At 41.3% G+C, this 17,445-nt stretch overlaps 1 protein-coding gene across 14 annotated transcripts in view; it reads right to left on the bottom strand.

Moving 5' to 3' along the window:
* Nucleotides 1-17,445, bottom strand: part of MCF2L2 (MCF.2 cell line derived transforming sequence-like 2) — a 161,652-nt gene that overhangs the window by 22,190 nt on the left and 122,017 nt on the right. For all 14 annotated transcript variants that reach the window (XM_050308639.1, XM_050308638.1, XM_050308649.1 and 11 more), the window contains 8 exons: nucleotides 15,562-15,654; nucleotides 14,967-15,059; nucleotides 12,650-12,775; nucleotides 8,395-8,616; nucleotides 7,058-7,150; nucleotides 6,568-6,646; nucleotides 3,321-3,390; nucleotides 179-288 (listed from right to left, as the gene is read on the bottom strand). In XM_050308639.1, the coding sequence (XP_050164596.1) occupies nucleotides 179-288; nucleotides 3,321-3,390; nucleotides 6,568-6,646; nucleotides 7,058-7,150; nucleotides 8,395-8,616; nucleotides 12,650-12,775; nucleotides 14,967-15,059; nucleotides 15,562-15,654 (886 nt within the window). The remainder of the gene's footprint in view (nucleotides 1-178; nucleotides 289-3,320; nucleotides 3,391-6,567; nucleotides 6,647-7,057; nucleotides 7,151-8,394; nucleotides 8,617-12,649; nucleotides 12,776-14,966; nucleotides 15,060-15,561; nucleotides 15,655-17,445) is intronic.

Raw genomic sequence — 17,445 nt, 5'->3', positions numbered from 1 at the left:
TAAACTAGTAACACTTTTTGGTGTTCAGGAAGTTTCATGGTACAGCTTTGCAGCATTGTTTTTCTGATGTTGGGTTTAAACAACATACATTTAAAGTATCCTCATCAAACTCCAGAAATATGTGCAAATATAAAAATATTACCCTTTGGAAGCACAAGCTCTGTCTCAGAACTCCTACCTCTCTTTTGTCTGGCGCTGGGACTGGAGTTCCTGTTTTTATTGTTAGATGCTTCCACGTTTGATGTCTCAGATTTGTTTTCATAAATACTTGATGACTTCCTGCTATACCTTGGGACAAAAGAAATAGAAAAATAATTACATTCCTGGTTAATGCCTAACAGAGCACTAAGGATTCTTTTTCTCTTCAGACATGGAAGCCTATGGAACAAAGAGCAGGGTTTAAAATTCTGTGCTGCAGAAGCCTGCATCTGTGGTGGATAAAAGCCATCCTAGCCCCTGCCTCCTCTCTGCACCACACACTAAGGGATGTGCCCTGTGAGAGTTGAGAAAAATGGAGAAAGAAGCTGGTTGTCTGCACAAGCTCTTTTTGCAAGTCCAACCATTTTGGAAGGAAGAAGGGGGAAAACCAAATTAGGAAAGAAAATCCCAGTTTTCCATCCTTTGTAGCTTAAGTACATTTGTCTCCAGGAGAGAAATGGATCCTGGATGGTCATGAAGAGGTCATACCATGTATGGAGGAACATGTGAATTCCACTGGCTTCCCCCAGCTTCTGTTCAGTCTTCTCTTTGGACACGTAAATCCCAGTGGGATATCCTGACTGCAGCTGAACCACAGACCACAACAGATCTGCCTTGCCAGATTTGCACAGGTACTGGGCTTGTGTCTGGAATGGGAAGGAGCCTCCCACCCTTGGTTTGTAGGACATTCAAGCTGCAAGATTTTCTCATGTTTCTTATCTTCATTGTGTTGCAAATGTCTGGTGGTTTAATTTGGGTGTTTGACTGTTATCTTTGGCAGATTGCTCCATATGTTTCACTGTATCTACATATTTGGAACACTCTTTGCCAAAATGCTTGCTATTAACATGTATCAGCAATTACACTGCTGCTTACAATTAACAAGGAACTATTAAACTTAACATTCATAGGGTTTATTTTGCTCTAAGGGAAGGCCTGAGATATCATGACAAATATTAAAACATTTGGAATACTACAGATCTGTGAATAACTTTCATAACTATAAAGCAGCCCAGGACTCATTGCTTTGTATTTGAGCCTCTGATCCTTCTCTGATGGAATCTTAGCAAGGTCTCTGTCACCTCCTGTACCAAACCAAAATGTGATTTTTCAGCCTAATGTCAGGTACAAAACTGGGCTCAAAATAAATATGGGAACAAATCCAAAGCACCCTCACATTTCCTCATTCTTTTTTCTCTGTTCCTTCTCAGCTGGGCTGAGATAACTATGAGATGAGCAGCTGACAGAGTTAAAGATTTACAGCTGTGGGAAAGACACCCAGAAACACACGAGCTTTTCTGAAACAGCATCTGCAGTCAAACTCCAAGTGTTTATCTATGTGCAGAGGATATTTTTACATGGATGTATGATTGAATCAGTCATTTCCAACAAAGAAGATAGTTAAGTAGTTAGAACAATAATCTATTTAAGTTTCATATGTTTAAATAGATTAGCAAACAATACAAAAGGATCATTTCATTATCACTGAAATGCAGCAACCATCCCTTGAGAGAGATATAGCATCAATAGATACCTCAGGGCACCTCATTTTAGGATTAAACAATGAAACTTTGGGGAAGAATTTACAGAAAAAGAGAATTGAAATAGATTGAACAGGACTCAGGGACATTCAAGAACTGCCTGTATTACAGGCACTGGCTCTAAGTGTCCCTCTTGCCAACACCTAAGCTCCAATCCTGAGTCAAGCCAGCCCTGCCTGATCTCATGGAATTGCAGTCCCAAGTGCTGTGGTGGCACATAAATAAGTAACAGGGTTAGTCTTTGTCATGGAGCAGATACAGCCTGGGGAGGGCAGAGCATCCTGCAAACACATTCCATTGATGTCACAGCCCAGGTTTGACAGTTCCCAATAAGCAATAGTCACTGTTACACACAGGCAACCCAGGAGAAGGTGTCTGTTGGTTAGATAAAATTTCAGTGATTAATTATTCTCCAACCGCTGGCAGAGCTCTGATGGTGTTGGCTGCTCTTCAGCTAATGCTGCCTGCCACTGGCTTACCTACAGCACCTTCCTCAACTGGGGCTGCTTGGCCATGTCAGTCACAAACACACACTGTGCCCACAAGGTGGCTTCTTTTCTTCTCTTTCACCCAGCATCTCAAAACAGGCTGCAGAAGGGGGTCCACAGTCTGAGGAATCCTGGATCCACCATTTCACATCAGCTAGTGCAAAGCCAACTCGTGCCACAATTCCCCTGTCCTTGCTTCTCTTGGAGACACACATTACACTCCAAACTCTGTTCCATTCCTGACAGCCCAGAATGTTCTTTCCTGAAGACTTCCTGTGTTCTCCCTGTTCCTGTAACGACCTGGCATTTGGAGCAGGATCTGACCTCTCCATCTCTGGCACAGTTGGCAGAGTAAGGACAACAGCTTCATTTACCTTTGGTTTAATCCATTCTAAGACAAATAGCTAATTACATGGCCTTTTTTTCCTGGAGTTCATTAATTTTCTGTTTACATATTTTTTCTATAATTTCTGCTCTGAAAAACAATCTAACTTTAAGAAGGACACACATCTGGAGTACTTTAAAACACTTTTGTGCTTGCATTTCATATTTCACTGGAATAAATTTCTCCTATCCCCAAGGTGGTTCTGCTGAAAGATTTCCACCCTTAAACCTTAAACAAAGCAAATGTAACCAAGCCTAGAGAAAATATGGTGGAGGATTTAGCACTGCACGTGTTTGATATTTCTTGCATGGAGTTGTACGGCTCTCAAAGGCTGGCTGTGTTACCCTGGACCTCTTGGTTTGATTGATCCTGCTAAAATGTTACAGTGATATCCCGTGCCAACTTACGTTAGCCTTGCCCAGCAGTTGGGTCATTACAAAAATTTGCTCCATTTAACATCCTGGAAATGTTCCAGTACATTTTGCCTAAACTTGAGCTAATCTTGGAAATGAATTCTGTGTTGTGATTTTAGTTCCCCCATGAGCAAAATCTTTACCTGTATTTGCTATGTATTTAAAAGAATTGGAAGACAACCAAGTAAGTTCATACCCAAGAAGCTAAATACAAAACCCTAAGAATTTTTGTACTGCAAAAGCACAAAGGCAAGACAAAACATGGCCCTGAATGTGCCATGGTAGCTGTGCTTACCTGCTTGCATTGGAATCCATTGGTGCATGGTATACACTCTCGGTGATTCTTTGGTGCAGTTGACTTGCTTCTGTTAAAGAAAAAAATAAAAAGAAATTGCTCCAAGTTGTATAAATTGCTTCTGTGTTTATGTAGAAGGTGGGAAAGAGGGAGAAACAGGAGAGAAGAGATTTTGACTGCCACTGCAATCAAAATGAAATGCTGGTACTTGAAGAAAAGGCACGTGATGATCTTAATGAAACCTTAGCTCATCCAAACAGCTCTTCTACTCATATTTTTTCAGTGCAGAAGAGATTTATTCCCCTACCTCCTCCTTTTTCCTCTGTACCTCTTCCTGGCTAATTGCACTATATGGCTCCAGAGATTGGATATAATGGCATGTTTCCCAGAACACAGGTTTTGTGGCTCACAGGTTTTCCTGTATTTAGCAACACATGTACACACAGCCCCTACGCACACACAGCCACGTGGAGAGATATACCCCCATCCCTCTGCAGAATGCTTTTGCTCAGCATCCTTGACAAACAGAAATAAGAAAATGTCGTTTAGATGCCACTTGTTCACTCTTTCTGCAGAGCTGTAAGGTAGCAACAACTTGTACCTGTGTCCAGTAAGTGCTGAGTGAAGAAAAATGGTAAGAAAGGTGCTGACAGCCTGTATTTCAGGGCCAGGGGAGTCAGACCCTGAGAAGTGAGGAAGCAACGGAAGGAGCTGCTTTCAAAGTCTCAGGTTGCTGAGATCCCAAGGCTATTTTGCTGTGGAAGATGAATACCCTGTCAATGAAAAGAGAACTGATAAGGGGGTCAGGGGCAGCACCAAAAGATTAAACTCAATGAAGTCTTTTGTTGGTGGGGGAGAAATGTGCACTCTGGGTGGGAAGTCGGAAGTAGCTCCATTCTTGACTTTGGCAACTGATTCACAGCCTTGGACAAATCCCTTAAGCTGCACCAGTAATTCCTCTGCCCTCAAGACTCAACTACATTCTTTGGGATTGATGGACAAAGGTGTTATCCAAAGCCTTGCTGGCATTCCATGCTCACTGCAGTGTGTGATGGGGCTGGGCATACACCGAGCGTTGGACACCAATGGCCCAAATGTTAAACTGTTTATCACGTACCTTTGGCCACCTTCTTTGCCCTTCACTCACTCATTCATCTCAGCTGGTTCCTTCCAACATTCCAACCCCCTGTGCAACTCCTAACTACGGTCATTAAAACCAGCCAGACAAACAAATATATCCCTCTTCCTTCTCTCATTGCAATGCACAGCTGGAGAAATATCCAGTCTTGGATTAAAGTCTCTTCTTTCATGAGTCATTGGAAATAGAAACAACTGTTTAAAACCACAGGACAAAGCATGTGCTTCCTGACATCACTATTGCAATAAGGGCTTTGATTCATGTGATCATTTGGGAAAAGGCAATGGGAAGAGTTGCAACAGCACATGAGATACAACTTACACCCTCTGACACCTTCTGATGGACTCACAATGAAGGGAAGCTTGACTTTACTCACAGAGTAGGATGAAAGTCACTCTTGGATGTTCTTAAGACCAGACTGGATAAAGTCTTGAGTAATGTGGTTTGGCCAATAACTGACTCTGCTTTGAGCAGGACCTTGGACTGTGATGTTTTGAAGTCCCTCAAATCTGAAATATTCTAGAATGCTATGATCTTAAGACAGAAACATTCTAGAATTCTACAATCTTAAGACAAAACAATAAAGAACATCAAAACATAAATTCTTTAAAAAACTTTCAGTCTTGATTTCTGAGTATTTTTCTCTGGAAAATGCATAGTAACTCCAGCTAATAGGTCTTTTATGCTACACAGATTTCACAAATGCTCATCTGGGGGACATACAAGCTTCATTTTCTTTGCCTAGAAACACACATGGAGGATTAGCACTTTTTCCTATTGAACACATACATTTTCTCATCTCTCTACTGCAGTAGCCTAAGCAACACCAGCTTTTATACCTCAGGAGTAAATATTACAAACCATATCAGAAAGTCCCCAGATCAAACCCTGAAACTGCACTTACAAGGATTTTGAGTTCTTTCCTCAGCAGTTCATGTTGAACTGATCGTAGTGAAATTCAGAATAAAAAGCAGAAAGGATGAGGACAAGAAGAGTAACAAAAAACCTCAGCAGTAAGCATTGTAAATAAGTATTTTGTTGGGTTGGAGTAAATTGCTGAGGCTAATGTACATAGTTGTTTCCCTCCACTGAAGGAGGTTGAAAGAACTCATTGTCTCTGTGAAACAGACAATTAAAATAAAGGTGACTTCTAAAGTTAAAGCACAGGTACAGGTTTTCACCTAGAACAAACTCTGCTTAGGAATTTGAAGGATGTGGGTGGAGAGGCTTTGCTGACCTTGCTTTAAAGAGAGGTATGACAGAAGCAGAAAATGACATACCAAGAAGACAAGCAATGCCAGGGCCCAGGAAAAGCCTGCATTGGGCACAGCTGTGAGGCTTTTTTGTCCTAAGAGAATAAATGGAATAGTATCTCCAAGAGCTTTCATTGCTATGTTCTTTTGCTATCTGGAATAACCTAGCTGAATTTTGTCTGTCTGGGGTTCAATATCTTACACAGAAAGGGTGTCATTACTTTAGGTACTTATGAGGCTTTGATCATTCATGGTGTTCAACATGTCAAAAACCACCTTTGTAGTGACATCTCTTTGAGAGAGGGAAATGTCACCAGGCATGTTTTACAGAAAGTCACCAAGATAAAAAGATGAAATAACTGACTAACATTTAAAACATAAGGTGGGTGAGTAGATCGAAAATAAAAACCCAAAACAAAGCAAAGCAAACAGTAGGATGGAGAGGAACAGTTGCTATGTTCGGTCATGGACACGGACAGAGATCTTTTGTGCCAGGTCTTGTGAGCAGGCACAAAGTGAAGACTTGGACTCCCACTGCTCACACGCTGGTGTGAATGGATGTTTCTAGAGTTGTGGCTTGAGAGGGAGAACAGAGGAAAACCATGTCCCTTGGACTACCTGTGAATGGAATAATTATCAATGCTATTTCCAAAGTTCCAAGAAATTTTCTTTGACCAGGACAAGGGTTTAAATCCCAGCAATGCTGCAACCACCCAGCTGGTCCTCAGGTTGGAGATCTGTTCTTGCCCGTTTCACTGGTGGTACAGGTCAGCCCTGTAACTTGTCCCAGCTCCATGTTGTCACACACAGCTCCAGAAGGAAGGCAACATTGCCAGATCCTGCTCTGTGTTCCTACCTCTACACGCTTCCAGTTGTCCTGTCAGGACTTTGCGAATCTCTGAAATCCAGGTGTTTTTCAGCTCAACAGAAGATGCCTGAGAACACAAGAGGACAAGGCAAAGCAGATCCAGTTAAAACATTCTGCCAATCACTGTGCTGCCCTGACCTACGTTTGCTCTCAGTTTTCCCAAGGCTTGGGAAACACTGGGCCCAGCTTTGAGCAAAGCAGAGGATGCTCTTCAAGATGGAAGAGTTACAATGAGTTTAAGGTCCTGTCCTTGCTTTTCTGTCCAGCATTCCAATAAATTTCCCACTACTTTATTTCCTCTTTTAGCCAAAATCATGACCATTTTCACAATAATAAGTTGGCAATTCCAGTGCCCACACAACAATGAAGCTTTCAATAGCTCTGATTTCTGGAGTGCACAGGACAGTGAACATTCTTGAAAACAATTCAATTGAAAGGAAGTATATAGTCCTTGGGGGGATAAAAGGATTGTCATTACCTGAATGATATAGACTTCTTCTCTGCCATTATACCAGATCTCAAACTTCTTGTTATCCCCTTTTACATTTTCTGTAATGCCCACAGTGCTCATCTGTTTCAAAAAAAAAAAAAAAAGAAGAAGCTGAAATCTGGAAAATTTCAACAGTCTTTAAACTCAATCCTCTGAGAAGCCCTTTGAAAAGGCTGCATTCACTTCTACACTTTAGTGAGTCATTAAAAGTCAGAAAGTGTTATTTCTCAATATCTGTCATTCATCTTTTTGATTAAAGGGAAAGAGTAACCCAATCTAATGTCACGATCATGAGCTTATCCTCTTCTCTTTCATTGCTTCATCTGTGAGTCAGTTTTCAACCCCATCCTGGCTCTTTTCCACCTAGACAAATTTTCAGTTTTAGGAAGACTCTATTTTCCTTTGTCATCACAGGCCTGTTAAGCTGGGAGAGGAAGAGGGATGGAACAGGGCTTTGTGAGATTTAATGACTGAACTGCAAATCCAAACACAAAAAACCTGAAGGAAATAATTCTAGATTTCTTAAATGAAATATTCTTAGCCACAATTTTGAAGTTCAGCTGCTTCTTTATTTACCAGCTTCCCATCTTCTTCCTGTATTCATTCATCCTCCCTCTCCTTGATTTACCTCAGCATTTCTTTGAAGATTTAGACAGTGTTATGCCACCATCCCTTCTCTCTCCACAGAAAGAAACTACAAGTGTTTATATGACTCGGTTCAACTCTTGAACCAGGTTCTATTACAATTCCTGTCTGGTTACCCTGTAACAGGTTTGCAGCATTACACTTCATGATCCGTATCAGTTGGTTAAAGTCACAAGTGTCACGCCAATGTGCTTTAAGGGAAAATTGGCCTACTTGTGAATCCCACCATAAAATGTCCTGACTCATAGCTGGAAATGCCACTCTTGCAAATAAAAGGGCACTTCTACTGCACTGATTCATCTGTAGCTATTACTGTCAGAGAACAGACCTGCTCAACTGATGTCAATAGTAAAACCTGCAGTAGAATTACACTTGCAGGGCACCTACAGGCAGAACAACCAGAGATGCAGGTCCATTCAGTCTTGCTTGTCTTAATGGGATGGTGGGCAAGACCACACAAGGTGCCCATTTGTATCAAGTTGCAAAAAACAAGGTTCATGTCTGGAGTTGCAGGACATCTGGATTGGTCTGTCTCCAGACCAAAACTAAATGGGAACTTACTCAGGGGTATGAGACAGCTCCAGATATGTGCACCTCCTTCAAATATCCACATGGAAACATCCTTGTCTTGTGAGAACACCAGACTTACTTATCTCCCCCACCATTACTGCATTTATCACCTTTAATGAATTTTTAAAGCTGTATGAAGCTGTCTTCTCATGGCCATCTGTGTTCTCCTCCCGTTTCTTGCAGAAAAGCAGCATCTTTGTATAAAGGAAGAGGTGTCTCTGCATGGGTTTGAATCTGGCCAAGTCTTTCACCTTGTTGTGCCCCTTCTTGTGGTCAGTCCACACGTTGAAGGAACCCTGCATTAACAGCTTCCCGAGTTCACTGACATCGCCCTAGAAACCAAGAGAGTGCACATCACATTCCAGTAGGGTAATCCCAGGCACAGTTCATTCCTCTGATGCTGTTTAGGCTTCCAGGCAGAGGCAGGTGCCCCCACATCCTTTGTGCTGGAGAGTGCACATGTCCCCTTGCTAAACCTGCCTTTCTTCCCATACCCATCAACCCGCTGGTTTCCATGGGCATAATTCTCAGTTTGTCTCCCCATTCATAGTTAGCATGTAAGATCTGTCTCAGGACAGGCTGTCCCCTTTGGTGACCTCAGAGGAAACTTCTTCTGACAAAAACAGGGTTTCAAGACTCTTGACTCCAAGGCAGTATGAAGGGTCTAGTGCAGTCCAGATGCTCAAGCAAAGGCCCTGGCTGTGCAAGACCTAGTTTCAGTTTCTGGAGCTTCTTCCACCTGTGGGCAAAACCCTGAAAGAGCTCAGATGTCTGAAGTCACGGACTGGTGCCCAGAGGTATGTAGGTGTGTGATTCCCTTCTATTGCAAAATAGTTTTTGTAAGCTTTGTCAATAGTTTCCTGGCTCGCTATCTGCAAACTACGCAACATTGCACAACCTTGGGCAAAGAGGGAGTGAATGCACCAAGGAACCATAAAAATACCTGAGGGAGAGTGAAACTAAGCAGTAACAAGACCTTTCTAAATTGTCTGAGGACCACTGATGGATAAACAGCTGATATTAATCAACAAATATGTAGCTCTGATGCCACCAGCACAGTTCAGTGTCAAGTGTAGTAACGTGTGGATGGAGGATATGGCAACATCTATATGGTAATGGGCTTCAACAAGTAATGATAAACATAATTATCCTACCAGTAAGATTTTCCTAGGAATACTTTGTATAATAAGTTGAGGGAATAAGCCCAGTGCATTATTAAAGTACTTATTTTCAAAATTTGTATGTTCTGTTGACTATAAGGTGAAGATGTTGGCTCCAAGTAGGAATGCCTAATTTCTTAAACCATGAATTGCAACCTCTTCTTTCTCAATTCCCCTCCTCTACCATAGATCCAACTGCAAAATGAGGTCTTAACTAGGTACTTTTCCCACTCTATATCAGGGTATTCTTAGACTATCCAAACCATTTAAAGAACTTCAGTAATTTCAATAACAATCTCCCATCTCTTATATATAGAGTTGGATCTTTTATTTGTGCATACAGGACTGTGATGTTTGTATTTATACATGCATGCAGGTATAAACTGCAAGCCTGTGAAAAGCATATTGATCTGTAAAGCTAAATTAAAAAAACAGACGATGGTGAGAGGCTGCTGTCACTCCAGGCACTGTTTAGCACAGCACTGAGATCCAGCTCGGTTCAGCTCTTGTCATAGGTCTGTCTCTCCAGTCTTGTATCTGGGATTGGGATACAGCAAGAGAAGTGGGAGGCTGCCACTGCAGAGACAGACAATGGACAGGGATGGCAGCCTTTGAATATCAGCACACAAGCCTTGGACTCTCTCTTCAGTGTGGGCAGCAAATGGAGAAGAGGATGCTGTTTCTGGTGATTTCTGCTAGTGGGCAGCAATATTTTGTCCTAAAGGAAGTGAATTTAAAGTGGAGGATTTGATCAGTATCTCAACTATAATTTGAAGATACACTGTAAGAACGATACACTGTAAGAACAATACACTGTATCCCATGTTTATGAAATATGAGAGACACATATGATAACTCATATGTATCTCCCAGGATAACTCATGGACAAATTATGCAGGCCAAATTATATACCAATGTTGGGATGATAATAGGAAACATCTGTAAAACTTCTGCTCTCCAAGCTTTAGTCTACTTTTTTTTTTTTTTTTGTGGCTTTGACTAAAAATAAAAACTAAAAAACAAACAAACTAAAAAACAAACAAACAAAAACCCAAAACCCACCAAACCAATCCCAGACTTACATGACAGAAATTTCTTACACAACAGTTCAGCTCCTCAAGTCTGCATGTGCACAAATCCAAGAAGCAGAATATCCTACGCAATAGGAGCATTAATCAGCTGCCACAAAACCTGCTTTCCTGCTGGCGTAACATCCCTCTCTGAAAGGTGTTCTAGCCAAGTATTTCTCTCATGGCTGTGTGGGAAAGACTCCATGAGATGGGGCATGGTCTCATCAGCTATGGGAGGTGTTTATTTGGCACCACAGCTGAGCACCTGGGACAGGTGGAACAGCAAGGAGAAATAATTATTGGGTGCATCCTCTTTCACACTTTCACCCCATTGAATAATCATGTAACAAACCATCTCAGGAATGTTGTCAGCATTGTGCTAAACAGCAGCCATGTTCCTCTTTGCAGTGTTTCTTCAGTTCAGCTAAGAAACCAGTAGCAAAAATCTAGTCCTTGGAGCTACTATCTGGCATTTCATGGAAGGCTGGAAAATTCAAAAGTAAAAGTTTAAAAGGAACAGGAATGCTCTGTTGAATTCCTGAGTACAAGACTACTCAGAGATTTGAAAGCAAGGAATAGGCAAAAGGATGACCCCAACATTTATGTGGACAGCAAAGTGGCTGGATCCCCTCTGCTTAGGATAATATGATACCGTTCTTGGGGAAGCTCTTCTCCCATCCCTTACAGAGCAGTTTAAACCCAATTTTTTTGTCAAATTGCTGTAACTACATGCATTTAAACTGGGAAACAAAGGAGGAAAGCTACCCTTCTCTTTGGGAATGAATAAGAAACTGTGGAAACTGTGTCCTGTATCCATGAGCCTCCCATGCCCATGCTGACTCGTTCAAGTCTGCAGTAATAATATCCGGGCTTTAAAGAGTTTTTCTAAAAATGAATCTCTGAGACACTTAGACTTAGCCATAACCAGAATGAGGTAAACATATGCTTTATTTAAATGTTTCAGGTTTGGAGGATCTAAGGTTATGCTTATGACCTGTGATGCTTCTCTGACCCACGGGCACCACATCTAGTCTGTGTTTACCACTGTAATGGGGTGGCCACTGCTTCACCTTCAACCAGTACAGCTACTGCAGGAAGAACTCACATTCTCAGTTCACATGCAGTGCACAGTCCACAGGAGCATCTCCAGCTGTGTGCAGCAGTGGATCTCTGACATGCTGCTGAGCAAGCCCTTAAATTCATTTATAAACTCATGCTGACAGGGGCACAGGTTCCTCAGCTACCAGATGCACTTGCATGAAACAGAACTACAGAAATCAAAACTCCTGAAGGCACTCCCATCCTGAAAGACAGAATAACTCTTTCCACCCACACACAGCCTCTATAGACCCCAGCACCTTCTCAGGAAGTTGCATTCTGCACAAAATAGTCTTCCTGGTGTCTAGACTAAACTGTTACTCTGATGTAGTAATTCTTTGAACCCAGTTTCTCAATATATTTTTTCTTTCTTGACATTTTCACCCTGCAGCTATTTCAAAATGGGCAACCACATGACCCTCAGGCCTCATTTTGCCAGGCATGTTTCTCCTTTATGTGTCAATCACTTCCACTTCTCACTTAAGGGCTCATTTTATGTAGGCAACACTAGTTCTTGAAAGTCATATGACTTCAGTGGAGCTACAGCAAATAAATATACATATATATATATATTTGTTCCCTTTGATTTGTATTGTGGTTGTTATTTCACATTTCAGATAACAAGCTTGCCAGTGACTGGGAAAGGATTCTATTATCCCCTTTAAGTGGAAGATAAATTTTCCTCCCTCAGTGCAAAAGATTTGAAAACACTCAGACTGCTCTGTGGTCACAAAGATTCAGCAAATTTCTTAAGTTATGTCTGTCACATGTGCACCCCTCACCTACAAATGAGTTTTGGGTGCAAGTACTCAGAAGTCCCACATTTGTCCCACCACCTCCCCACACCCACACCCCACCTCCACATGACAGGTGTACTGACAAGTATTTCTGGCCATCACAACATGCCACCAACTGCCATCCTTCAGGAACGTGGCACAGGCTCCTGCGAAGTGTACCAGCCAAAGGCACAGCATAATCAGTGGTGGGAGGAACACTGGATTGCTCAAAACCAGAGTAGGAGCAACAGTAAATAGTACCTCATATCCTGTGATTGCTATCTGGTGCATGGAATCATTTACTGATTTGATGATATCAAGCACCGTGGCCAGGGCTTCTTCCAATTCAGCAGTACCTTCTGAATTCTTGCTGCACTTCAGCATTTCCTGATTAAAAAGACAAACAGAAACCACTTGAGAACTTCTTGAACCAGAAGACACCATAAAACAATCCTCCCTGAAATTTGTGCTGTATAGACAAAGTAGCAGAACTGTAGGAAAACAAAAAGGGACCAAAAAAACCCAAACAAAATCAAACAGGACATTCACTGGAACTGTCAATGAGGACACACATTTTGACCTTTTGGCCATTTTCAAGTGTTGATTTAAGACGAGACAGCACCATTCTGACATATTTACAATGAACTTCTTGCATGTCAGAGGGTTTTACTTCCAGGGTTTTTTTCTTCACATCTGCTAGAAAACAAACTTATTTCAGATGCTAGAGAATTCCCCATTTTCCTTTGCAAGTAGTTCCACAAGGTACTTACCACTGTTAAAAATATAAATTAATTTCTAATCTGAATTTGGCAGGTTTGACATTCCACATTTTGAGTCTGGAAATAGTTTAATCCAAACACTGAGGAACTTGTTGTACCCTAAAACGGGGTCACAAAAAGGTAGTTCCTGCAAACCCAAACAGCAGCAGCCTGTCCTCAACTGCTTGGGTAACCAGGCATTAGAAGGTAAAAGCAGGATTCATTCCTACAGTACCTGTTGCACACTTTCTAGGATGAGGATGGATCTCTGCTCTTTGTATGGTGAGCATGCTGCTTGCATCAGCACGAGCGTATTAGCTAAACTGGTTGCAAACAGAGAGTTGCAGGAATTGCGAACCAAAATTTAAATCTGTCTGCCCACCACTCAGGGCACACAGCCTCTTAAGCACTTCTTTGTTATTAATTTTTCACTGACTTCCACTGACTTGCTACATATTTAAGTGCTCCTGCTACCAGGAAAAGAGTGCATCATCTTCACAGATCTCATAATCCCTGACGAGGTAAATGCCCATGCCAATGGGTTGTTGCTAAGTATGAAACTGGTCTGACCAGCTTCAAACCCCAATGGCTGTGACCTGTTTTGCCTGAGAATTTTACTCCTTGATCTAATCTTGGTTTTATTTACAGTCATATTTCAAACTAAAAGTAGACACTGGTTTACTCTTGCTTTTCTGGAGACCTTGACGCTTTTTCCATTCTCACGGATTAGTTTCAAGAAACAAAGTTAAATTTCTTTCCGGAGCATGTTGATGTAAATCTGCTGGAATCAGTGAAGTTTTATCCTTGTCAATATCCCCCTTCAATATTTGGATTCTGTAGTTTTGCATAAGGTCAATAAACAGCTCGGAGAAATGCTGCACAAGAAGGGCCAGCCAGGTCCTCCCATGCCTTGCACTGGCACAATTTGAGCAGTGCCATGGTAGCTACTACCAAGTTAAATGGCAGCCTAAAATCTTCACTGCAAATTTCAGTGCTAAATTTCCTGACAGTGCACAACACTACATTAATCCCAGAGGCTTAAGAACAGCATGTAATTCACCTTCATGACCTTCCCATAAGGAAAGACAGTAAGTATTATTTTAAAGAACTGAGGAAAAGAAGACAGAAATTTAAGCCATCATCTTAAAAAAAAAAAAAAAAAAAAGTCATTGTTTTAAGTTTTATATTTCCTGTTGCCCAGTTCAGACCACAGTTTCAAGCATGGACCACTCAGGGTTCCAGCCAAATCAAGAGAGAATTTCACATATTCATCTCCTGGAAAAGTTACAAACAATTTGTTTCTAGCCGAGTCTTTTAAAAAGAAGCAGCAAAAGGGAGTGGCTCCTTCTGAAAGGTTTGAGCCACAACCATGGGAAAATATCAGTTCAGAGAGCTGAAAGAGTTCTGTTAAACAGGGACAGATGTTAGAGACAGGATTTAAGGCATCAGTTCCTGTTTTCAGACTGTACAACCACATACTGACCCAATAAAGCCAAGTTCAATTTTTGTTTAAAGAAAAATAAAACAATAAATAAGACAATACTTACTGTATAAAATATCTTACTTTATAGAGAGAGAGCTACACATATAACACTATACTCCTATAGCTTAGTATATAAGTACTGCTAAGAAATAGCAGTTCCTATTCTAAAATGTAAGTCCCTCCTTTTTCTGTTCTCTACCATTTTACAACTGAACAGTGCAAAGTATTTGCTGAAGAACTGAGTGAGGATTTATTTCCAGGCAGTCCTGACTGATTTGCAATTCTTTGAGTAAAATGCTATGCACTGGAAATCTTTGCACCCTCATGGAGAACTTACCTTTAAGAGCAACTGATACTTGGTGATTCTCTGGACTGGCTTTAAGAGATAAGCATCTAATGAGAGCTTATGATCCAATTTACGCTGACATTCCTGTGAGAGATAACAGGGTAGAAAAATACAAATGTTTCTTGAAACACAGGCAAGACACCAAGATCATTGCCATTTGACAATCTGAGATTTTATGTCTCTGAATTAACTGCCAGAAAAATTTGTTCCAGCAGCACAGGAGTTTCCAGGTTATTTATGCCACAGTGCAAATACATCTAAACAAGAGCTAATGTTAAGGTTCAACTCAGTGTTGAAATCTGGCATTCCCTGCTGATGAGATTGCAATCACCTGGGGTTTGCAAAGAAGCCAGCACCTGTTTGGTTTGGGTATAGCCTGCAGTCAGGCTCCTGCACAGGGAATCTGCCTACTGCTCTACCTGCCTAAGCTGCACAGAGCACCCTGACACACACTGAGCACCTGCCTTCCATACAAGAAGTGTGCAGAAAATCTGTGTATTGCTCTAAGCTTTCTAGAGAAAGAAGAGATACAGAAGGAAAACGAGCTCCATGGGTCTTGCACCGCTAGCCTGCAATGAAATTCCACCTGAAAAAAGATGCTGTCTCCACACTGTCTCCAGAGAGCTTCAGACCTTGGTTTGTTCTGACAGTACTTCTCGTATATTTGGAGGTCTTCTTTCTGCAAGAAAAGGAGAGTTTAGGTAAGGTAAGGAAAAAGAATCCATAGAGCATCTACACTGAATCACACTTTTTCTTACCTTCCATCCCAAGACACAAAACAATTAATAAATGGGGATATATCTGTATGTAAAAATATACTGAAACTGCCAAATTTACTTTTTACTCCTGATTAGGTTAAATACACCTGAAAGTAAGATTCTTTTTCCTCATTTTTCACACAAAGCAAGGAGACTGAAGATTGGCAGTCATAGAATCTAATTGCAAAACTGGTATCTTTCAGGGAGGAGAATGAAGGGTTTGAAAACAAACAAACAAAAAGACACTTTAGAAACGTAAATTTTACTAACAATACTGGCACAGACTGTAATTGTTAACAATACTCACGGCATAGCTAAGGGTTACCTGTTCAACACACCCTGACAATAGTGTTGGCTCTCAAAAATACATGGATGAATAAAATTAAAGTAGGAAGTTTGTCTTATTGATGTCCCGGGCCAGGCAGGGGGATATACTTAAACCCTGTCTCATCCAAATTGATAGTGAGTAGATTCACTTTACCTCTGTTTAGCTTTGACTACACTGAGGTCCTTGGCAAAAATCTCATGGAGTTCAGGGAAAACAAAGGCAATCTCTATAAAAGCTCAGGGAGGAATATTCTGACCTCCCTGGGTTGTGAAGGTAGATGCAGGTTCTGGGCTCTCTGGCTCTTCACCCAGGCAGCCCAGCATCTACAGGGCCATGGAGCAGGGCTGGCTGTGCTGGGAGCTTCCCATCTTCATCTGCACCTACCCTGGTCAGGATGTGACCTCAGCGAATCAAAGAAAGCACCAAAAATAAATCTCAGGAATTCCTGGCTCTTGTCTCGGTGCTTTCAGCCCACTAGACAGTTCCTATACACTCTTGCTGCAGGGAAGGCATTTCCTTTTGTATAGACTTACTAGAAGAAATCAACGTTGCTGTTGTCTTCCTCTCTAGACACTTAGTGACATCACCCTGAGGAATCAGCTGTGAGAGCAGAGTTAGGCCCTGGAACACCGTGCTGTGTTAAGGATTATGCAATACAAAAAGCTCTGTTGCAACTAAATAGAGGATTAATGGTGCTCTTTCAAAAGAGGTGCAGTGTTTTCTTCACAAAAATAGAATGGTTTGTACATGTTGCCTTGGAGGGAAGTTAGCAGGGGGTCAAACCCACAAAACTACAATCTCTTCCTGGCCCTCAGAAATATAATTGGACTGGGCAAGAAGAACAGAGACAGCAGCAGTCAAGAGCACTATTAGGAGTAAGTGAAAGTAACCCATTTCAATTTAAAGAAAAGGTACAATAACCAAAAATTTACCAGTAATGTGCCATAGTGGAACCACCCTACTCCTACCTCAGGCAGATACTTACATCTTTAAATAAAGCCCTAAGTTTTGCAATACTGTTAGAAATAGAAAATTCCTGATAACATTACTAGGATCAGACTCTAAAATGCTAAGAAATAATTAATTGCCTAATTATTCAAATCTCACTCTTACATGCTCAACTCACATCTATTTTCATATCCCAAGGTTCTGACTTCTTGCTGGTATTTTTACACTATACTCATCTCTCCTGTAATGCTTTTCCTTTCCTCACTGGTTTGCACCCTGAGATCTCTGCGAGCTCCAATGCACATGGCATTTATACACAGTTCCAATTATCTTTTTGACTGCTGATTTATGAATAATTTTTGCTTCAGAGCAGAATTTAGCCCTTTGAATCCAACTCACAGGTTTCTGGTCAGCTGCTACTGTCCTTTCACAGATA

This window comes from Myiozetetes cayanensis, unplaced genomic scaffold (assembly GCF_022539395.1).
Source record: "Myiozetetes cayanensis isolate MyiCay16 unplaced genomic scaffold, myiCay2020 scf13, whole genome shotgun sequence".
NCBI classification, from domain to species: Eukaryota; Metazoa; Chordata; class Aves; order Passeriformes; family Tyrannidae; genus Myiozetetes; species Myiozetetes cayanensis.
The sequence above is the reverse complement of the archived record's forward strand: the minus strand, read 5'-3'. Positions and strand labels throughout refer to the sequence as shown.